General features: G+C 41.5%; 1 protein-coding gene across 1 annotated transcript in view; it reads left to right on the plus strand.

The window, feature by feature from the left end:
- LOC103737145 (ryanodine receptor 2) overlaps window positions 1-24,825 on the plus strand; it is a 216,733-nt gene that overhangs the window by 86,921 nt on the left and 104,987 nt on the right. The window contains exons 4-7 of the mRNA XM_008836859.1: window positions 598-612; window positions 6,393-6,467; window positions 11,447-11,525; window positions 14,245-14,357. Coding sequence (XP_008835081.1) covers window positions 598-612; window positions 6,393-6,467; window positions 11,447-11,525; window positions 14,245-14,357 — 282 coding nt within the window. The remainder of the gene's footprint in view (window positions 1-597; window positions 613-6,392; window positions 6,468-11,446; window positions 11,526-14,244; window positions 14,358-24,825) is intronic.

Here is a 24,825-nt window from a genome sequence, read left to right on the forward strand (position 1 = left end):
GTGTGGCTGTTATCATTTATGAGAAGAAACTGTGGCATTTTTGAAGGAAAAGGAGAGACACTTTTGTGACTTCTCTTTGAAATCCGCCTCTCATGGTATGCAGCGGATAAGGGATTGTTCCTGTTACTCTTAACAGGTGCTCAGCTCCTCAGTTAAAATCCACCTGACTTGTTTCTTCTTAGCCACCAATTTTACTCAAATTACCTGGCTTGTATCAATGAATTTGTAAGAAAAAGATGGAATGAATAAATTTTAATTAAGCCCTTTCTTAGGATAAGTGGAAGATAGTAACTCCTTTTGGTACTTAGCTGTGCTCTGAGTGAAGTCAAGCACTCCCATAGAGAAGTGTGTTTTCACAGAAAACAGAAGGACAAATGGACAAATGGAATAGCATCCTTACAAAGACTTTCGCTTGCTTCTGCTTCCCTCTATCCTGTAGTCAAATACTAAGTTTTGCTGCAACAACAGAGTGAATTTTCTGTTAATCATTTATATAGCTCCATTTAGAACAACGAAGTGTCTAAGAATGCTTTTTAAAATGAGACATTGAAATGATCTGTATTTAATATTATCTCTCTCTTTCTTATGTCCTTACAGAAATTCATGATGAAGGTGAGACTTTGATCTTCTGCTGTGTATGTAACAGTTTGTACATCTCAGTATGGTTACATGTAATAGTTTGTAAGTTTTAGGATGATTGTATGTAATAATTCATAAGTTTAGTATGGTTATATATAGTACAGCATAGATATTAGTACATTATATGTAGTATTTCATATGTTTTAGTATGATTATGTATAATATTTTATGAGTTTTAGGATGGTTACATCTAATATTTCATATGTTTTAATATGGTTATATGTGATATTGAATCAGTTTTGGTATGACCATATGAATCTGCTTTACGTTTGGGTTCACAACATTTCCTTACATTAAATTTTTTAATCAAATAAAATGCCAGAAATTTAAATGTAAGTAAATAAATCATGTGTTTAGAGTTTATGACTTAAGCAACTTTTGACATATTTGGGTCGCACAGTAACATATGAAATTTAGTTAGTCACCACGAGGGATGTCTTCCATTCAATTCACTGATGTCTTTTTAGAATGCTCGCTCTGTGGATGATGCTGACTATTTTGTGTGCAGGGACACTTTGCATGAATGTAATAGGAACTTACATTGTGAAATTAGAAGAGGCACCCATAAAGTACTTTAAATTTTCCTGGAAGTGAAAGAAAATAATTCAGCCTCATTCCATTTCTCAGCTAACTTAGAAAAGCAGACCCTCACAAAAGGAGACATAGGAATAGATTGAAACACACTGTCACATTGCGGGAGGCGGAGGTTGGAGGACAAAAGTATGAAGTGTGACTGAAGGTTTCATTTCAACTGCATTTTTCTGTCATATACACGAAGCCTAGTACTCTATCCTAAAACCTGAGAAACAACAAAGACACGTATTTGTATTCAGCTCCTAAAGGCTTAATTTAATTTGTAATCCCCAAGGGAAACATCATTCCAAAAGATAGAAACTTCTAGAACCATGGATGAGACTTCTAGATGTAGACTGAAAAGCTTGCTTTAAAGCAAGCAAACAGGGTCCTCTCAGGCTGTTCCATGGGATTTCATAGTTAAGACTTCCAGATCCATTACAGACCCTCAGGATAGGTGCCGTGTATGTTCACCCTCAAGTTGACACTGTTCCCCAACAGTAAGGAACGGGGCTCGGCATATAAGGTGACAGTGTCTAGTATTTCTTTGAAGCCTCCCATCAAAGATGGGGAGCTTCTTTCAAAATGTCATATAGAGCCAGGCATGGTGGTACACACCTTTAATCCCAGCACTCTGGAGGCAGAAGCAGGTGGATCTCTGTGCGATTGAGGCCAGCCTGGTCTACATAGTGAGTTCCAGGACAGCTGGGGCTACAGGGAGACTGTCTCAAAAAACTAAAAAAAATAAATAAAAATAAATAAATAAATCAAATAAATCATGTAACTCCAGCTTTTACTTTTTTGAGATTTATTTTGAATGGTGTGTATATGTGTGTTTGTGTGTGGGTATGTGCACATGAGGACAGGTGTTCATGGAGGCCAGAGGCATCGGATCCCCCAGGAGCTGGAGCTACAGGTTGTGAGTCGCCCAACATGGTTTGCTGGGAATTGACCTCTGGTCCTCTGAAAGAGCTACAAGTGTTCTTAAGCACTGAGCCATCTCTGCAGCTGATCCAGATCTTACTTTTCAGCAGAAAACAGTTAGTACACGATAGGCGAGGATATTAACCACTGCATTACATGTATCATGACACAAGTATTTGTATTTTAAGCAGTCTCAAAATGTGAAAATACACCCTTTCCTTGCAAATATTAATGTATGATGAAATTTGACTTAGAACATTCCATTTTTTCTTGCTAAATATGCATTTACTGTGCTTATTGTATTCTTTTATCCTCATCCCACCCCTCCTTAAACAGTACCAGATCCACAAACAAACACCATCATCAACCAAAGCAGTTTCTCCTGCTCCTTTGCTGGAGTTAATTCACATAACAGTTTCGAATGGAAAGATGAGGTCACCAGTTAGCTCTAGGTGTTATGCCTAAATGAAATAATTAGGCCCTCATTTCCACTAACTGGGAGGCCAGAGACCACCACATTCAATGGTGGGAAAAGCTTAGCATCTGCTGATGCAGGGGCATGTGTACACAATTAGAGTAAATTGAGCCACTTAGTAGAAAAAAGATGCTGAGCATGATTAAACTTTCAATTTTGATCCTGATTCGCTCAGAGTTGTCATCCAGAAAGGCATCTTTGAACCACTTAGAACAGGAGGATGCTATCCTGCTTCTGCTTGCTGGTGCTAGATAATAACAAACTGGTGATCTCTAAAGCCTCATCAGTTTTCCCAGGGGACAGACAGAAGGATGGAAGGACTGATGGACTGACTGACCCCTTCCTCCTTCCCTCCCCCGTTTCCCTTCCCTCTCCCTCTCCCTCTCTCTTCTTTCCCTCCTCCTCCTTCTGGTTTCTCTTTCTCCTCATGGTCTCCTTTCTCTTCTGCCTTGGGATCACACCTAGGGACTTGCATGTGTTAGGCAACAAGTCTAACATTGTACCACTGAACAACTCCTGCGGCCCCGATTTATTTCCATACAAAAATTCTCATTCCTTAAAGGCTTGGAATTTTGAGAAATATCTCGATTGATTAGCAGCGCATTTTTGTACAAAGAACTTCAGTCCTTAAGATGTTCGATGTTATATAGTTAATGAATTAAATAGCTTCAATCAACAATATAAGTGGCACGTTTATGAACAAGTATGTATTGAAAACACTTCTTTTTGAAACAGTCAGAAAAGCGTTAGAAAATAAATATTGAGTAAAATACAGAGACGGCAATTGTTGTGTGTTTATAAACTGCCATAGTTGATCTCCATCACTACTTATCTGATTTTATAGTTCTATGATGTCAATGTAAAGTGGGGTGTAAATGTAAGTGTTAGCATTAAAACTTTTGTTTATAACATGGCCTCCCCAGTTGGACATTTCTGACAATATCCAAGAAATCTAAAGGCTTGAAATGCCTAATGATACTCAACTGGTGTTAAATGATTTGTGAACTTTAGGTGAGGATGTTCTTTAGAAGACACAACAGTGTTGCTCAGATTTCATTTGAAGGTTTGGACATTTTATCCAATTACATTTTATGAATTTATTTTACATTATTTTATAACATTAACCCTGTTAGTCATTTCAGGGAGAAATGAAACTAAGCTCCCCACAAAACTGGGGAAAATCATTTTTCTTGATTTTTTAAGAAGTCAAATTTTGTGCCAGGCGTAGCACACACCTTTAATCCCAGCAGTCAGGAGACAGAGGCAGGTGCATCTCTGTGAGTCAAAGGCTAGCCTGGTACCAGACAGAAAGTACCAGCCAGGGCTTACAGAGTGAGAACGTGTCTCAAAAAGGTCAATTTTTTTTAAAAAATTAATAATTTATTGAGAATTTCATACATGTATATAAGGTGTTTTGGTCAAATCCATGCCCACTCCCTCCCCTCCAACTCCTCCCATATCTCCCCATCACTTTTTTCTGATAATTTCATGTACTCTTTCTTCTTTAATTTTTTATTGGGGCTTTTGGCTACTCTAATATTTCCCCTCTGAAGAGGTAACCCTAAAATCTTTTAAGGATTAGATAAAATCTCCCAAATATTTTCGACATTTTTGGCCTTTGGTACGGAGTATGTTGCTAAGAGACCCAAGGACATTGTGAGTTTTAGCCAATAAACTGGCTAGTTTTCTTTGGGGTCTTTTTACCCTAATTGCCTAGCCAATTCCTACCTCCCATTCTTATCTCTTCCATGCTGAACAGGGATGCAGGATGAGGTAATTGGGGTACCCCTTCAGTGGGTCTATCTAAAAGATTCCCAAATTGCATAACTCTTAACTGTAGAGAGAAAAGAAAGTCCTTGACTGGTGCCTTGGAGATGTGAAGGAGAAGTAAAGGCAAGAGTAGTTAGCATTACAAGTTCTAGACAGGGAACCAGAAAAAAGTCAAATGTTCATATCAGAGTCCATTGGGATTTCTTGACGAGAGCTTCCAAAAGCATTCCTCCACTGGGTTCCTCCTCATTTTTCTTTTGTCTGCCAAGGCTGGACTCGAGAGTAATGGACTCAGGATTTGTTTTCAGGCACTTTGATAGCTGTTGGAATGGCTAGAATCAGTGTCAGTTCCCTCTCAAATGCTTCTAGACAGGGGTAGAAAACAAATTTAGCCATCATTTTAGAACAATGGCTGGTTGTCTCCCTTAGCTACAGGTGGGCACTACAGTATTGGAGACCAATATTTGAAGTCTTACATCTGAGCAGCACTTTCTGGTTAAGAACAAAATCACTAATGAGAAATAATTGTCTAAATAACTTTGTTATGTAATAGGAACTCTCTTACATCAGAGATCTTTGTTTTTTGGGTACATGTTTAGGTGGGAGGTGTTCCCCACTAGCGAGCAGACATTCATTAACACAGAGCTCTGTCACACTATCCTTCCCTCTTTCTTAAGCATTCTGTACCAGTGTATGTGCCCAGATGCACTCTCATCTTGCAGTGCCTCCCCCAACCCAGTTATTTGCTCAACATGTGTTGATTGCTCAGAGCAGGGTGTGAAGAAAGACCGTTAAATGGCTTTCATCAACAATATAAGAGGCAGTTCATAGAAAGCTCAAGGAGGCAGTTCTTTGGGGGAAAGTGGGAGGGCAGTGTGCAGGCACAGGGGGAGGGGCTAATTCTGTGGAATCTGGACACAGCTTCATGGAGGAGGTGGCCAGTCAACTGAGTTTGAGAACCTAGTTTTTAAAAAAAATATTTTATTATTTTAATTTTTTGTGTATGAGTGTATTGCCTGCATGTATGTGAGTACCCATGTCATGCATTGCTGCAGAGGTCAAAAGAGGGCCTTGGATTCCCCTGGAACTGGAGTTAAGGATGGTTTATAGCCACCCTGTGGGTGCTGGGAATCAAACCCAGGTCCTCTGCAAGAGCAGTCAGTGCTCTTAACCGCTGAGCCATCTCTCCAGCCCCGAAAACCTAGTTTTTAAGGCAAGGAAGACTACACACAGGTAGAGTGAACTTTGGATTTCAAGACAGATCAGCACGGCAAATTCAGGGAAAGTGGGTATGTTTAGAGACTAAGGTGACAGGGGACCAGGGACAGAAAGGATTGTGGCTAAAGGCCTTCTGTGTTTGTGTGTCTCTAAGTGTGGTCTTTGGCCAGTGACATCATGGGAAATATTTCAAATGAGATGTGTCTGTGTTGGCCTCCGACCTCTTGAATGAGAATGTCAGTGGTGAGGCTTAAGTACCTGAATTTTAGTAAGTTCTCCAAGCTTGTTTGCACTTAAGGGCCACGCTCCTATCCCGTAGAAATGGTTTGACGTATGCCTATAAGCAACTTGGTGGGATGATTAAGTCTAACTTTTGCAAGAACTCCTTCATTGAACTAGCACTCACCTGTTGCTTACTGTGCGTCTGGCACTTAGCAAGTCATCCGGATATGAGGTAGCCAGGGTGATCTGATTCCTGCCCAATGTGACTGTGCTATAATAGGAGTGTAGACCACAACAGACAGGGCCAACTGTGAATGGTGTCATCATGACCATCGTTCTCTGGTCTAGTTCATCTCCCAGAGCTTGTGGAGATGCTACCTCATGGTAGATGTGTCCTTCACGGCTTCCTTCCCACCTAAGGATTCCTTCCGTAGCCCCTTGCTTTTACAGACCTTTGCTCTGTTCTCTCCCACTGACCCTTCCCTTGAGGACTACAGAGCGCTTTGTTGACTGGGTTAAGTTCACTCATTTGTGCTTTTCCTGTTCTCTACCTTTTCTCCCCTCCTCACAGACGGCTCAAGGTGGTGGCCACCGGACACTCCTCTACGGACATGCCATATTGCTACGTCATTCCTACAGTGGCATGGTGAGTGAGTTTTTGGATTTCATCTCTCAAGTGACTATGCTGCTCCAGGGATGGAGAGACCACTGGAATGCTGATGACATCATCTCAGCAAGGCGGTTAATGAGTTTGGAAATATATGATCTGTAATATCCCTGTCCTCTGTTCAGTTTTCTGAAGGTTTAGCTTCAATGACTTTAAAAGCTCTTCTTTTCTGTTATCCATAACTCCTCTCCTTATGCAATTAGATTCATTCATTTGCCTTTTTAACCAACAACAATAACACAAACCTTGGCCATTTGTGCCAGGTATGGCTCCTATTTTTAATACCTTCTGATAGAGATGTTTTAGGGGTAGGTAGGTATAAGAGTCAGATGTTAAATGTTTTCCATTTCCAGTTTTGTTTTAAATTGTTAATTTATAAATGCATCAAAACATCTAGCTTCAGGGCTAGAGAGATGGCTCAGCAGTTAAGAGCACTGGCTGCTCTTGCAGAAAACCTAAGTTTGGTTCCCCGCACCCACATGACAGCTAACAGCTGTCTTTAACTCCAGGGCCAGGGGATCCAATGCCCTCTTCTGGACTCCAAAGGCACCGGCACCCACATGTACATACTCACACACAATACACACATCTACATATCATTTAAAACAAGCCTTAAAACGCCCTTCTGAAAAATGTGATAAAAATACACCCATTGAGGTCCAATATCAGTTCTGCTCACCTTTCCCTTCTTTACTGAGGATTTTCTTCTTTCTGTCACCCTGTTATCCACTGAGCTCTTGGGCACAGTTCTCCCATTCTCTCTCTTTCCTATATAATCCAAAGGTAAAATATTTTTATATATGTTATAAATGCTTTATTTTGATTGATTATATATAACATGTAAAGTATATAAAAGTTTCATTCTATGCATTTTAAAATTTGTTATAAAATAATACATATTTATTCTATAATTGGAAATCAAAAAAAATTCTTTTGATGACATTAATAAGAGAAATTTGCTGGAGAATTTAAATCATTTTAGTTTTCTCTGTTCTTATTTTTTTGCTTGAGATCTTATATATACCCAAATTTGCATCTCGATTCTTTTTTCCATTTTATCATAATATGAAAATTTCTTTGGTGTTTAAATTCTTTATGAGCATAATTTTAGTGACTATATGATAATCCATTATCTACTTTTATAAAATAATTTATCATTCCTTTTAAAAAGGAGAGGTGGGCTTGCCGGTGCAGGCTTGTAATTTCAGCTACTCAGGAGGCTGAGGCAGAGTTCAAGGCTTGCCTGGTCTACAAAGTGAGGTCAAGAGAAGCATGGGAAGGTTAGTGAGACTCTGACTCAAATAAGAGGTGAAAATAGGGCTGAGAATATAACTAAGTGATAGAGTACTTGCCTGGCGTGCATGATGCCCTGGGTTCAATGTCCAGTACCTAACAGGGGAAAAACTCCATAAACAACAAAACCCCCAACCAAGATCCAATCAGCGCACACAACCTGTTATTCTCAGTCATACTCACTTGATAATCTGATTTAAATGTCAGATTTATGTAATTCAAAGTGTAAGAAGAAGCCCGTCATGGTGGTACATGCCAGCCGTCTCCACACCTAGAGGGCTGAAGTGAGAAGGTGGGATGCCATGAGTTTGGGACATGCCGGGACTGCAAGTGAGTCCCTGACTCCAAAAACCTAAAAGAACAAAATAAAAAGTGCTAGAAGAAAAGTGTAGCAAAAGTAAAGGCATGATTTTGTTTCATGATTCCATTCTAATTAGTGTGCTACACATAAACAGGCCAAATAAGAAAAAAATGTCATCATCTTAGTAAGTGCAGGGAAAGGTCTTTTTTTAAAAAATATTTTATTATTTTTATTTTATGTGTCTGAGTGTTATGCCTGCATGTATGAAAGTGCACCTGTGTCATGCAATGCCCACAGAGGACAGAAGAGGCTGTCGGATGCCCTGGAATTGGAGTTAGGAACAGTTGTTTGCTGCCATGTGGATGCTAGGAGTTGAACCTGGGTCTTCTGTAAGAATAGTCAGTGTTCTTAACCACTAAGCCATCTCTCCAGCCCCAGGGAAAGGTCTTTAATAAAACTCTATGTTCATTCTTAAAGAATTGATTAAGCATTGATCATTATTTCCTTCATGATGAAGAATCATGGCATCAAATCAATAACCCACAGTATAATTATGAAACCCTGAAGATATTCTTGATAAAAGTTACTAAAACCAACAAAGGAATAAAAACAAGACCATGTTCTATTTTCTCTTATAACATTGTTCTAAAAGTCTCAGCTGGTGCAGTAAGATATGAAGTAAATTTAAAATATATGGCCGAGCAGGTAACCGAGTTCCCTCCCAGGGCTCACATGGTGGAAGGAGAGATATGATCCACAGAGTTTCCCTCTGACCACCAACTGTACACTGTGGCATACACACAAAATCAACCAACCAATCAGCCAATCAATTAATCAATCAGTCAATCAATCTTAAAGCAAATACAGTTTCACAGAGTAGCTGAATATAAGACAAATGGCAAAACAACTTTGTTTTGTACAAAGCAATCACACATTAAAATTTCATGGAGAGGATTCCATATTCAATTTCAAAACACATAAAGTGCATAGAATAATAAATGGAAAATAAATAAGAAAACTTTCTCTTTTCATCATGGAGGAGTTAAGAACTTGAATCCCCAGGGCTGGAGAGATGGCTCAGCAATTAAGAGCACTGGCTGCTTTTGCAGAGGACCCAGGTTCCCAGCACCCACATGGCAGCTAACAACTGTCCGTACTTCCGGTTCCAGGGGATCTGATGCCCTCTTCTGGACCCTGAAGGCATTGCGTGTATGTGATGCACTTATATCTATGCAGGCAAAGCACTTATATACAGAAAGTAAAACCTTTAAAAATCAAATAAATTGAGAAAACAACCTGAACTTGCTGTTTATGTCTGTGCTGAGTTGCACTTTGCCATGTATCGCTCTGGGGTACCTTTCTGAACCCCTGTAAGCCCGAGATCGTATCAGAACATTTCGTGTAGTCATTGAATAAATGATTTGGCATCTGTTGTGTGCCAGACTTTGTCGAGGGTGCTGAATATAGATGTGAGTAATCCAGGTAGTTGTCCTCAGAAGAACTTAGCGTTTAGCAGAATAGCTTTAGCCTCTTCGGTGTTTTTTTGTGAGGGCGAGGAGACAAAAAGTGTGTTGGTTATGGTGCTGGCGCTACGCGGCCACGGAGAAATAGTACAGAACTTTACTAGGCAGCACCAGCACCTCGTGCTTTTCCCTGGGAAGCCTGAATTAAAAAAAAAAGTTGATTATTTTTCCCCAAATAAAGATGGGCTTGTAACAGTCTGTAAACTTGAGGCACCGTAGTGGGCTGCCTGTTTGGGAGTTGGACCTCTCTCTTATACTACTTAAAAGCAGGCTCGGGAGCCCTGGAAGCCTTGTGTCTGTAACTTTGGGAGTCTGTAAGATGCAGAATGATCTCCAGGTCAATTTTATTCCACACCCCATGACCTTGACCTCCACCTGCTGTGCATGCCCATCTTTTCCACCCCTTCCCCTCCCACACCTAGGGACATCCAGTTAGCCGATGTGCCCTATTGCATATTAGGGAGGCTTTGACCTTGGGCACTAAACATCCAGGGCTTCCAGGGGGCCTGGCCTTGCCCCGTCCCCACAATTGTTTCAAGGTTTTTTTTTGTGTGTGTGCGGGCTCCTGTCCTTGCCAGCAGAGCCCTCGTTTTCTGCAGATGGGTGAGTATTTTTAACCTATGACAAATTCATCTTGGTGGCCCTGCTCTTCTGTAATCCCACAAGGTGTTTGAATTGGAGTGGGGCTGGGAGAATTGGCATGAAAAAACAATCTCAAACTTTATGTCCAAGAAGATATCCTTAAGAAAAATAGAGTAGACAGTAGGGTGGTGGTGGTCAGATTTCCCCGAGGGAAATGTACACGTGGATATTCATATTAAACCTCATTCTCACAAGGTGACTTACTGCACACCCTTATAAGTTCTGGATGGATTTCAAAGAGTTACTTGGAATTTTTTTTTTTTTTAATAAATCAAAAGTAAAAGATAAAAGGGAGTAATTTTCAAGTTTCTTTTGGGGAATGATTTCTGTCAGATCACATTGTGCGTTTGCAGAGGCCCATGAATATCACATGCAGGGGGAGATGTACAAACACATCCCCAGTCACTTGTCTGCTTGTACTGACAGAACTCATCTCCTTAATCGTGTGAGGGGAAGGACCGCATCTCTTTAGCATGTTGCTGTGAAAGCCTGCCGTGCGAGTGCTGCTCTGTCTCGGCTGCTGGGAGTCCGCCACTCTGCACAGAGGCAACAAGATTTTTACAGAAAGAATCATCAGCAGAGAGAGAAAGATAACAGCTTACTTATCAGAATTAGACTCTGACTGTAAATGTTTTTCATAGTTTATTTTTAGCTAACATATAAGGTAATGGGTTTCAGGGCCTGGAGAGATGGCTCAGTGGTTAAAAGCATATACTGTTCTTACAGAGGACCTGAGTTTGGTTCCCAGAAGCCATGTCAGGCAGCTAACAACTGCCTGTAACTCCAGCTCCAGAGACTGGACCCCGTTTTTTGGTCTCTGTGGGTACCTGCACGTATGTGCACACATATACACAGGCACACAGAATTAAAGATAAAATAAATATTAAAAATAATGGGACCTGTATATTCATTGTGACATATACACAAACATCTATGCACACAGACACGCACGCACACACGCACGCACACACACAATTATGCTTTGTCGGATCTTAAGTCTCCACACCGCAGACATGCCTGCCCATCCGTGCAGAAGGCTCTAAGTCTCCACACTGCAGACATGCCTGCCCATCCATGCAGAGGACTCTGAGTCTCCACACCGCAGACATGCCTGCCCCTCCATACCTGTTGCCACACTCATCATAGTCCCCAGGATAAGACTTCAACATTCTGTGACAACTACTGATCTTTACTTTCAGTATCTGTGCTGCCTGTCCACCTCCCGGTCCTCAACTGACAAACTAGCCTTTGATGTTGGCCTGCAGGAGGAAACCACAGGTGAGTACCCTGCACCACGCTGAAATCCTGCTAGAGAGAAGCTGGCTAGATGTGCTTAGAGATACATGACACCCTCTTCTGGCCTCTGTAGGCATCGCATGGCATGAGTGTACGTATATACACGCAGGCAAACACTCATACACATAAACTATAAATACATAAATAAATAAAATGCATTCTCAGTGGCTGAGGATGGAGCTCAGTGGTACAGTGCTTCCATGCACAGGGCCCTGGATTCCATCCCAATGCCACGAAACATACAACACACATAGACAAAGTTTCTTGAGTGTTGTACATAGCACAATAGGGTGACTTGTTAACAGTTACATATTGCATATTTCAACAGGCCAGAAGAAATAGTTTAAATGCTTTTTCCATGTACAAATGTTATAAATGCCTGAGGGCAAATATGTACACATATATGTGCATATATACACACACATGTATATATACACATGCATATGCATATATATATATATATATTAGTTCTGATTTGAACTTTATACATTACATGTAGATACCAAATCCTTACATGGTACCCCATGAGTATGTACAATTTTTACATTTTTAGGCATCAATGACAAATAAATTAAAAATGCTTTTTTTATGTGCTACATGTTCACAAAGACCAAATAGATGAAAATGAACTCATCTATATATTTGAATGAACCCAACTAACTTTTGATCATTTTCATAGTCATGGGCATAAAAGGATGAATATAATATTCTGATTTTTTACTTCCTTTTCTCTAAGTTCAGTTGTTCTCTATTCTTTCTGGTTTCTCAACTTTTTTCATTTTACTTCATGTATTTTAGCACATAAATGGAAAAGTCTTACCTTTGCACTTGGGAAGACTGTAGGAGACAGACATGATGTAGAACTTGTATTTATTCACTGAGCCAATCACAGAACAGTAAGAATGACACAGCCCATTAGTCCCTCTGGGGCATCCCCAGCCTTGAGTCCATGCTGTTCTGCACCCCCACTCCCCCACCATGTCCCTCCAGGGCATCCCCAGCCTTGAGTCCATGCTGTTCTGCACCCCCACTCCCCCACCATGTCCCTCCAGGGCATCCCCAGCCTTGAGTCCATGCTGTTCTGCACCCCCACTCCCCCACCATGTCCCTCCACTCTTTCTGAATTGCCAAAGTACTTATGCTGCACGTTATTTGTTTTCTGTTTATTCCATCGGAATTAAACTCACAAGGCAGATTTGTTGTTGTTTTGGTTTTTTTCTTGTTTGTTTATAAATTTCCAATCAGTGAATCCATGACTGGGAAATAATGGATGCACTTTAAATGTTTGGGTGCCTGAATGAAAATGAGAATTATGTCTGGTGACATGGATGTAAGACTGGTTTGTGTAAGGAAGGCGGCTGGGGGCACAGATTCCACACTGACATGAGAGTTCCTGAGAAATACTACCAGATGACTCGTTGACTCATTCATAGGAAATGAATTAATATGTCTGGGAAACCCCAGTGAACAAAATAGCTCTTGCTGCCGTAGAACTTATGTTCTGGCCTTGGGGGATTAGTTAAGAAAAATAAATGTGTTATAGAAAAATAATAAAGAGCCTTCAAGACAGCTCAGCCAGAAAAGATACTGCTAGGTTTGACAACCTCTGTTTGACCCCCAGGATCCACATCTTGGAAGGAGAGGACTGGCTTCTACTAGTTGCCTTCTGACCTCCACAGGCACAGATGTACACAAATACATTTTTTTGTTGTTGTTCTTTTTGAGACAGGGTCTCCCTGTAGCCCCAGCTGTCCTGGAACTCACTATGTAGACCAGGCTGGACTTGAACTCACAGAGATCCGCCTGCATCTGCCTCCCGAGTGCTGGGATTGAAGGCGTGTGCCACCACGCCCGGCACGAAAATGTTTTTTAAAGATGTAGCAAATTAAAAACTAATGTGGGGTAAAGGGAGAGAATGACAAGTCTAGACAAAGGATCTCACAACATCGTCATTGTGATTGTTGGGTAGAAATTACATCTAGGACTTCCAAGAGCTGTGAACAGATTGAGGTTACTCTTGGGTGTTGAGTGAAGAGGCTAAACATGCTGGATGAATGTATGCTTCATGCCTCTGCCTGACTTATTCTAGAAGTGACTGTTTTTCAAAGTTCACCCCGATCTTCTTATAATGGATCTTTCTATACTAAGAATCTCTTATGTTTAACTTTCAGGTTAATAGGAGTGACCACATTTTAAACTAAAATAAAGCAAAACAGAGGATACAGGGTAATAAATTTTTAGATAACAATACTTTGCAACCATTTTTGAATCAACATCTTCCCAAAGTCCTGTGATTAACAGACACTTAGAATGCAGCTGTCACAACATAAAAGCTCAAGCACTTCTGAAAATCTTGTAAAAAATAGATGTTTTTGCAGAGTAGTGTAAACAGGAAAATGATACCTGATTGCTGGGGAGTGAGATCAGCCTGGGTTGACTGGCAGATCTAGTCCTATGTTAGCATACATAAATAAATATCCTTTTTAAAGCAGTTCTTAATAGGGAGAAAAGATACCACACTGTCACAGCCATTTCTCATGAGAAGCTCTACATTTTGGCATGTCTTGCCCTAAGCAAATTTGGCTGAGGTCTTTTGAATTTCATGCTCTAAAAGATTAACTTGCATGAAAATTTATATTTCAGAAAGTCATGCAAATGGTAACAGGAACTTCTCTGTGTTTCGTGATTCTGTCACTCGCAGGGGAGGCTTGTTGGTGGACCATCCATCCCGCCTCTAAGCAGAGGTCTGAAGGAGAAAAAGTACGCGTTGGAGATGACCTCATCCTGGTCAGCGTGTCCTCAGAAAGGTACTTGGTAAGTGTGGAAACAGGACCATGGGTTTGCTGCTGTGTAAATGGCAGATGGGTGAGATGATCACTTTAGGACTTATCCTACAAATTATAAGGAATGTGCTGATAGGAAAATCACTCGCACAGTCTATGTCTCTATCTAGTGAATTCTAAGTAACCCTGGGAAAGCAGAGTCCTCTGGCCTGAGTGGGAAGCCTAGCTCTGTTCTAGTAGGCTTCCCTCCAGACCTTGGCATACATAAGATCAGCACAAGGCTGATCAAGGGCTAGGCATAGGACAGCAAAGAAGTTTGTGTTGAGTCATTGAGCGCAATTTTAATTTTTGTGGTGAGGCCACTGTGTGTTTAATTGAACATATTTAATAAGTTGTAGTTTTTCTAAAGAATAATCCCCATACTAAAGCACACAGAAGAGTAAGGTCTATGGAGAGGTAAAGGTACCAGTATGAAATGTTCTTTTTGTCATTTTAATGTAGGCTTTTTGAGAGAGGTTCTCACTAGTAGCCAGGCTGGCCTTGAACTCACCTCCTGTGCTGGGATTTTAGGTCTTCACTACCATGCCCAGCTAAATAGCTCATCTTCTTTCTTTTTTGCAGTACTGGGTGCTGAACCCAGGCCCTTGTGTATGTTGGACAACCATGCTACCCCCTAGCTACATCCCCAGCCTACTCTACAGACTGAAGAAGTACCTCTTCTAGCCCACTGTCCTGTTGCTGTGACAACACCAGAACAAAATAGCAACTGGGGAGGAAAATGTTTATTTTGTCTTACAGGGTATGGTCCTCACTGAGGGGAGCCAAGGCAGGAACTCAAGGCAGGGGCTTGAAGCAGAGACCATGGAGGATGCTCCTTGCTGACTCGCCCCTCTGGCTCATGCTCAACCATCTTTCTTTTGGGGGAGAGCGTTTGTTTTGTTTATTTTGTTTGCTTTTCTTTTTGACAGGGTCTCCCTAGTCCCAGCCCACCTGGAAGTCACTGTGTGAACCAAGTTGGCCTCAGTCTCACAGAGATTCGCCTACCTCTGCTTCCTGAGGGCTGGGATTAAAGGCGCATAACACCCTGGCCCCCTCAGCCAGTTTTTTTTTTATACAACCCAGGATCACCTGCCCAGAGGGGGCACCACACAGTTAGCAAATGCCCCCATAGACATGTGCATATACAGGCCAATCTGATCTAGGCAATCCCCCAATTACAACTCCCTTGGATAATGCTGGGCTGTATCAGATTGACAGCTGACGCAAACTAGAAGTAGCGTAAGAGGGACTGTAAGGTTTTCATGAATATCTACATAAACCATCCAGACCGCGTAGTGGAAGATAATCAAAAGTAGATGGAACATGGAGTGCCTCACAGTGGAACCAGTGCTGGACTATGGAATATGCCCCCCCAGGGCCATAAATTAGAGAGTTCTTTGTATGAAACTGACTAGGGTTTTCCATTGCTCCACAAATATGGGAATGGAGGCTGGGGAGAAAGCTCAGTCTGTAAGGGGCTTGCTGAATAAACATACGGACATGAATCCAGTCTTCAGAACACACAGTAAAAAAGTCATCAGGCTTGGTGACTTGCACTTGCAGGCCCCGTGCTGGGAAGGCAGAGGGAGGTAGACCTTGGGAGCCAGCCTAGACTGCTTGTCAAGGTCCAGGTCAGTGAAAGACCCTGTCTTGATAAAAAAAAGTGACCAGCCTTTGAGGAGTGACTCCTGAAGTGGACCTCTGGCCTCCACATTCAAGTGCACATACTTGCAACTTGATACACATATGCAGGTACATGTGTGTTCACATACACACATATACACACACACACACACACGATGGAAATAGGGTGGGCTTGGTGACGCAGAAAGTCAGTTTCATTGTACCAGTACCTTCAGTTTGTTTGTAGATGTTTCTACAAGAGTCTTACCTTACTCCCTGTGTTTAGAGCACTAATGATAAGGACGGAGCCTGGGGTCACAGGGCCTGGGGTACTCACAGGAGCTTTATACTGTGGGGTGTGTCTCCTGAAAAGCTACAGGGAGGCCTGGAGCATTTCTCTACTAACCGTTGCAGGAGGAAATAGTCTCCGTACTGTAGGTTTCTAGGGTGATGCAGCTGTGCAGCTTATTAAAATACACATTACGAACCCCCTGCTGTGTGCCCAGGCTGTGCCAAGAGGGCGATACTTCATGATCAGAAGATGAGCATTTCAAATCCTAGCTATGCTTGGAAACAAGTCTTTCACATGCCTCAGTATGAAATTCCGTCCCTATTTTGTTTTGATCTTAACATGACTGTATCTGCTGTGACTTTACAGCTTGTACTTTCTGCCATGTAGCAGTTGATGTGACAGGGTGGTTTCATTATGCATAAAAGGAGTGGAATATTCAGAGCTCAACCCATGTGAGACCTAGACCTATTGCTCTGACCTCTGGTTCCCAATTTTTAAGGTGAAGGTTGATGCTAATAATTCCTAGTCCCGAGTCATCGAGACGAAACAGTGAGATAGGGAGTTCGAATATGCCTTCAATTATAAAACATTGTTCAAATAACAGTGACTAGTAAGGTGTCCTGTTAACATTAAATATAAATTAACCTCGTGATTCATTAAGATTTTTAATTAATTTTTTATGTGTATGCTTGTATTGCCTGCATGTAGGTAAGTGCACCCATGTTGTGCAATGCCCGTGGAGGACAGAAGAGGGTGTCAGATCTCCTGGAACTGGAGTTATGAACAGTTGTTAGCTGCCATGTGGACGCTGGGATTCAAACCCGGGTCTTCTGCAAGAACAGTGTTCTTAACTGCTGAGCCATCTCTCCAGCCCCAATTCATTAAGATTTATAACTAGTTTCCAAGCTACATTTTACTCAATTGCTTAAGTTCATCTTCCTGGGTAACTGTGTGTGTGTGTGTGTGTGTGTGTGTGTGTGTGTGTGTGTGTGCCTGTGTGACTGTGTGTGTGCCTCTGTGCATGTGCATGCGTGTATGTGCATGTGTGCCTGTGTGTATGTATCTGTGTGTGTCTGTGTGTATATGTGTCTGTGTGTATGTGTGTGCACGCCTGTGTGTGTGTGCCTGGGTGCATGTCTCTGTGTGTGTATGTGTCTGTGTGTGTGCCTGTGTGCATGTGTCTCTGTGTGTGTATGTGTCTGTGTGTGTGCCTATGTGTGTGTGTGTGCCTGTGTGTATATGTCTGTGTGTGTGTGTGTGTGTGTGTGTGTATCTGTGTGTGTATTTTCAGACAAGGTCTCACACCATAGCCTGGGCTACACTTGAACTTATTAGGTGGGCCAAGCTGACCTCAAACTCGGGGAAATCTTTCTTCCTCAACTCCTAAGTGCTAGGACTATAGGATTATCTACCACAGCACCTCTGGGTGACCCTTTAAATAGTGGCACGGCTGAGCAGCCAGTGAGGATAGTGTTCAGTTACACAGAACCCAGCATATGCTATAAACCAGAAAACACCAAGAACACATGGCCCATGATTTCTACCCTCAAAGAGCTAGGAGAGGAATCAAATCATGTTAGTCATCCTTCTGTGACCATGACAGATACTCAGACAGACAACTGAGAAGAAATAAGGATAGATTTTGACTCAGAGTTTGGAGGGTTTCATTCCATGGTCCCTTGGCCTCACCGCTGTGGGCCCGTGGTGAGGTAGAGCCTCCTGGCAGGGATGGCATGGTGAGGCAAGGCTGCTTTCCTTGTGGTGGGGGGGACACACATAGAAAGATCATTTTCACTAGCAGCAGCTGATGGCTCGTGGGTAGGGCCAGCAGGCTGAAGTCATATTTAGAGCTAGCAGAAATTAGTCTACAGCACCAGGTACGAGGGAAACCAGCCACAGCACCTAAAAGAAATGCCGTTAGTATCTCTCGTAAGTTTCTATCAACTGAGGGAAGTATCCCAGGGCTAAAGAATACTAATGTTCCCCTCAAAGGCACACCTCCAATCATCTAATTTCCTTCCATAGGCTCTGCCTCCTAAAAGTTTCCCTCCCTATTCCCAACTGCCACTTCAACACAAGATCCTTTGGGAAGCAGCACACAAAAGGGAAGTGTAGGAGAATATTAGCAGACAATGAATAAGCATCGCAGTGTAAGTGAGGGATGCTGATGCTGGCTGGCATTCCCATGGGGCTAAGGCTGCTCCTTAACTTCCCATGTTCCTACTGTGGCTGATTAGTAATGGGCTGAGCACCACACTGACAAGTTTGAGGATGTATGTGGTGAATTCAGTGCAAAGGTTTTAGAAAATGAATAAAAACAGAAAGTGAAAGGAATTTGAAAAAAAAATACAGACTGGTAAATCTGAGACTTTTCTTATGATTTCTGTTTTTGGTTTTGAGACAGTGTCTCATGCATTCCATGTGGCCTTGAACTCGTTACCTATCAGAAGATGACCTTGAGCTTCTGATCCTCCTGCCTCTGCCTTCTGCTTGCTAGGCATAGAGACACGTGATACCTCGACCCATTCATGAGGTGCCAGAGATTGAGCCCAAGGTCTTGTTCACAAGAGGCAAGCACTCTATGAACGAGCCACACCCCCAGTCCCACATGACCACCATTGTTTGCTTGGTAAGTTTGTGCCTCAAAGAGTGATGAACCAAGATGTTTGTGTTCAAACCAAAGAGGAAGTTGGCCATGAAAGAAGAACTGTCACAGATGATCTTACGCAAATACCTACCGTATAAAAGCAAGGCTCATATTCTAGATCCTGGTACAACTAAAAATAAATAATTAAAACTTTGGTCTTAAAATAAATTGGCTAAAACTGACTGTGGGAAATAAATATTCCCAGACTTCAGCGTCTCGGTTATTGGTATCTGTTGACTCTTGGGCTGTTTTTCTTTCAGTCCTCAGCTAAATCAAGATTCAGCTGTTCAACTTTGCATTTGGAACATGAATGGAGGTTAAAGCTGTTGGGATGATGAATTGATTTGGCCTGATGTCCCTTCCCCTCGTCTGCAAAGGTGCCTCACAGACAGAAGAGGGCACTGTGCTGGGGAGCCCTCGGCTCTGTCTGTTTACACATTGAACTTGGAATTAAGACTCCCAAAGTTAAAGGGTCTTATCTCTAAATTGTGAGCCACTCACCAAGATAATGTCTTTTCTTATTTTTACTGTTTCATGTTCTAGTATGAAATGGTATCTTAATCTTCTTTTCAGAAATATCCAAAAGGATTATTTTTTTTTTGATCTCTATTGGAAACTTTGTCTTTTAAAGAAGGCTTTAGCAAAGCAGCTTATGTATAAGAGGAACATAAAACTTAAATTAGAGAAGGCAGGGCAAGTGGCATTATTGACTGTGAATCCATTTCAAACTGAGTAAGGCAGGATGGATCAAATGAAACAATTTATTTTTAACAGTCAGTTGTAAAATCTCCCTGATCTACACAAAAGTTTCCCATCTGTGAGTTTTTTCTTTTCTTTAAACTGGAAATCCTAATTTTCTATTGTTCAGGGCACCTGTAGATAGAGCAAGAGCTTATGATCCATGAAAACATTGCCAAACTACTGACTGGGAATAAACCAGGGGGCTGGAGAGATGACCCAGCAGCTAAGAGCACTGTTTTTGCAGGGACTCAGATTCAGTTCCCAGCACCCACGTGGTGGCTCACAACCATCTGTAAGTCCATTTCCAGGGATCCAACTCGGGCTCTGCATGCATATGGTGCACTTACATACATGCAGGCAAACACTCATATACATAAAATAGAAATTAAAAAAATTTAAATCCTTAAGAAAATGAAATTAAATTGGGAAAGGCAGAGCCTTTCAATCTGGTGATTTTTAAAAATCTTAAAACCATTTTAGAGTTCATACAAATTTATTCTACTCTACTCTCTCATCATGGACTTAAATTTTTACATTTATTTATTTTTGTGTGTGTATGAGTGTTCTCTCTCATATGCAGGTATGCATGTGTGCGTGTGTGTGTGTGTGTGTGTGTGTGTGTGTGTGTGTGTGTGTGTCCTGGGAATTGAACTTAGATCATCAGGCTTGGTAGCAAACTCCTTTTCACACTGATCCATTGCTATGGCCCTTATCGTGGACTTTTTAAACATGACATACAAAGGTGTTTTCATTGCATAATAACTTGCCAGATTTCCTGAGGTTTGGTAAATATGTTGACAAAAGATAGGATCATTAGTATTTTTAAGTGATATCTCATGTCAGCCAGTTTAATCTTGAGAGCATGCTAAGAACTTGGGCTACCGCTCATCCATTTACCCTTAGTGCCTCAACTCAATGTCCGTTCATCTATGTGGAGCCTTCTTTTCTCTCCCTGTAGCTCAGATAATGGAGTCATCGAACATTATATTTACAAAAAGCATCTGTTTATTTGTCCCTCATTTATCTTTCCATGTTTTTCCAGAAGAAAAACCTACAGCCCGAGGGGTGAGGTGGCTTGTTGGCTTGCGTTTCTTGTCCCTGGATGATAATTTATTTAGAATGCTGTATCACCAGGGCCTGAGTGCCTGACATTTAATAAGAGATAAATAAACGAACGATCAATTGCATCAGACAGGGTCGGATTCAGAGAGTCATAAGACATGTTGGGGGCCGTGGAACCTTTTGGCAGTCTCATAAAACTTTTGGACCTTTGTCACAATAATATTTTAGAATGCTTAAAATAAACATATAGAATTACAAAGTAAATGAAGGTATTGAGGTTAGCCACGTGGGGTTTGGGTTAAGATCCCCCAAGGGAGGGCTGTAGGTTGTTTCTTTCTGAGATTTTCTGCTATGGTATCTATCTCGTTACCCAAACGTAGTTTTTGGATCTGCGATTTTGCTTGGCCCCACTGTACACCTCCTAAATTAGGAAACTCCATTTCTCTTTAACAAGCTGTTCAAATGCGTCTGCTGCATCTTAAATGTTTAAAGTCAGAGGCTGGGCAATGGCTCAGTGAGTAAAGAGCCACCTAAAGGTACAAGGGCCTGGGTTTAATCCCTAAGAATGCATGTAAAAAAACTCCCAGTACATAATGGCATTTGCTGAGGACATGGACACAGGCTGATCCCTGGTGCTCACTGACCACCCAGTCTAGGCTACTTAACAGACCAGTGAGAGACTGTGTCTCAAAAAACAAGGTGGACAGCGCCTGAGAAGGAACAGCTGAAGTTGTCCTCTGGTCTCCACACATGTATTCTTGGACCTGTGCATGTGTGTGTGTGCGCGCACACACACACACACACACACACACAGAGGTGCATCTGCATACATACAAACACACATGCATCACACACAGCAAAAAGAAAAATAGAGCTTGAAGCCATAAACATTATCTGAAGGTGACACCAGGTTGCAGCTTGGGTCCCGAGTCCTGATAACAGGGCGAGTGGGTTCTGCAGCGGCTCTGGTTTTCAGCTGACAGATCCTGCTTTTGCACTCTCCTAACATCTCTCTTTGGTTAAGGACACCTCATCTTGGCTTCAGTCCCTGGATCCGTTGCTGCCTTATGAATATTTAGTACCACAGGCCTAACTCAATGCTGATTTCTATTTGCTGTTTAAGAAACAAAATTAAATAGAGGCTTCTAGAGTTGATAGGCCCAGGGAAGCTTTTCTTTTGAAGAGTAGATGTTATTTAGATGGCTCTCTATGACTTCAATATAATCTTAAGGACTTATCTGGGACTCTCCCTAACAGACTGACACATGACTATTTCCCTGTTTCTTGGCTGGATTCATCTTTAAGCTTAGGTGAAGTTCATAAATTGCACTCCGGGTCTTCTTCCCACTGGGTATTTGGTCCCTGTAGTTGGTTCCTCACTGTCTGAAGAGTGAGAACCTTGACCTGGTACCAGCCTTTGTCTGCAGGTTTGTCCCTAGATTCAGCATTCAGTGTGCACCCTGTGGTCTCTGTCCCCATATCTTTGTCCTTTGATTGATGTCCTCTCTGGAACATATTTTCCCCTTATCAGAGTTTCCTAGGCAGCCGGGGCAGCCCAGCCAACAACCTTTTAATGACAAGGTATTTGATATATGAGAAATGAAAGTACCCAAACTAGCTTATGAAAATTTTAGTATGTTTAAAATACATATCACTTAACATAGTAACATTTTTATGTATTTATGTTAATTATTCATAAACTTATTTGGAGATCATGTGTCCCAAACAGTAGGTCCAGGCCATGTAATCTCATTGGCTTCCTTAAAACCTGTGTCATGAGACAGCCCCCTCTCCCATGGATCACCACTGAGTGTGCCTCTACAGAGCAGCGTGATGAAATCTGCTCAGCGGTTTTGTGGAAGTGTTTCTCTTTTGATAATTCCTACAGCATTTTGAGTGTACTGCACACAGCATTTTTGAATACTAATACATGGTGTTTTATGTTTGTGGTTTACCTTCCTGTACAGGATTATAAGAACCTCAGATTTGAGAATGCATTTTAATAAGACAGCACATGGTATAGACAGTACATGGTGAATTTTAAAAAGTCATGGTGTTGCATGAGCTTTCACCTGGTTTCAAACCAAAATAAAATTAAGCATGAATTACTCTCAGATGGCTTGGTCAATATATATGCCATACATATTTTCATGTCCACATTTGTGTCTGTACATGGGTATGTACAATTTTGTTTACTAAGTCATTTATAAGGAATAATTTAGAATAAAAAAATCATACGTTTTTGGGATTGTGGAGATGGTCAGGGAGTAAAGTGCTTGCCACGCAAGCAAGAGGACCTGAGTTTGAAACTGAGTTTGAATCTCTAGCAAACTATATAAAAAGCTAGGTATATCGGTGTGTGCCTGTAATCACATTGTTGGGGAGATGGAGACAGAAATATCCCCGGAGAAAAATCCAAAGTTAATCTGGGGCCTCCACAAACATGAGCTTTCTCTCTCTCTCTCTCTCTCTCTCTCTCTCTCTCTCTCTCACACACACACACACATCACACACATGAACATTTACACACAGGTACACACAAATAAATACAAATTTATGAAAATGATGCTGTTCCTGGCTTATTGAATAGCACTCTGGAGGGTGCTGAAAACATCTGTGAGCCAGTGTCTGGTAGCTTACAAGATAAAGAGAAATAAACCAGATAATTATGCGCCACGATTATTGCAAAAGAGAACACATACTTTGTTACTTGTCAAGCAAATGCGATGGGATTTATCTGTGGACACTAAAAGAAACTGAGTCAGTGAAGGAGTTTTGGTGGGATTAACATAGGGACGATGGCTCTAGGATGAAGAAGAGGTTGTGCCCAATCAAGGTCACAGCTGTGCAAAATCAAGGTAACAGTTGTGTGAAATCAAGAGCGCCATAGAGGAAATGATGCTAAATCCGGTCGGTCACCTGGGACCAATTAATTTAGTGACTGGCACAGTTACTGATGAAGTATTAAGCATGTGTATTTAACAGAGTCAGTTTCAAGTGAGTTTTTTTCTTTTCAATGAATTTTTTGGTTAACATACAAAGAGCCATTTTCATGCATGTTTGCTGTCTCACAAAACAGTATGGTTTGCCGCCTGGTCCCACTCTCTTCTTGCCGATCCTCTTCCTCTCCACCAGGCTCCCCCTCTGCTGTCCCAACATAGGTATTCGATTCTTCTCTCTTGTTTCTCTCTCTTCCCTCCCCTTTAACCTCGTTCTCCCCTCTCATAGACCCATGTGTATACATACATATATGTATATGTTTCATATTTCAAAGAAAACATCCACTATTTGTCTTTGAGTCTTATATAATGACCTTCAGTTCCATCCACTTTCCTGCAGATATTACAATTTAATCCTTCTTTACAGATGAATAAATGTACTGTGTATATATGCATGGATTTTCTTTATCAATGGCTTTGTTTTAAGAGAAAGAGTGACATCGCTTCTGAGGATTGCTGGATGGGATCTGTGATAGAAGAGCCCCTGGGCTTGGGCAGCCCCGGGGAGCACATCTCGGTGGCTACCGAGGCTGTGAGGCTGTGGCTGACCTTCTTTCTAGGATGGTCGGATTCCTGGGACATTGCCGATCTGATTAAAATCTTGAGGCGCTCAGGCTGTCCTGGGGTGGTGATGTAGAAACAATGGGGGCTATTGGTGATCTCTGTGGTGGAGACTCTTCAAGAGGAAGGTTCTGTCTATTTTTGTAAATCTAAAGGTAAAACCAAATAGTGATTAGGAAAATAAGCAAGACATTTGGCTGTGTGCGTAATTTTGTTGTTCTTTGTTGTCATTTGATAAGTCATGTTATGGCCCTCAAATACATCAGCTGTATTTTAACACAAACCTATTTGTAGGGAGGATAATATGATATTTAATATGTGAATTCTGGAGGAAGGTCATTAGCTAGTTTTCAATTGCAGTTAGGAACTATCAACACCAACTGCTTATTACATCAAATTGCAGTTAACAGTCCCTAAAAGGTTCCATGTGATTGAAGCCCTTGAATTCCACAGATTTCACCTATTTAGCGATCCATAAACTATTGCAATGTAGTATATAGAAAACTGGATGATAATTTTAAGTGCTTACCCTTCA

This window comes from Nannospalax galili, unplaced genomic scaffold, assembly GCF_000622305.1.
Source record: "Nannospalax galili isolate Female #2095 unplaced genomic scaffold, S.galili_v1.0 scaffold2618, whole genome shotgun sequence".
Classification (NCBI taxonomy): Eukaryota; Metazoa; Chordata; class Mammalia; order Rodentia; family Spalacidae; genus Nannospalax; species Nannospalax galili.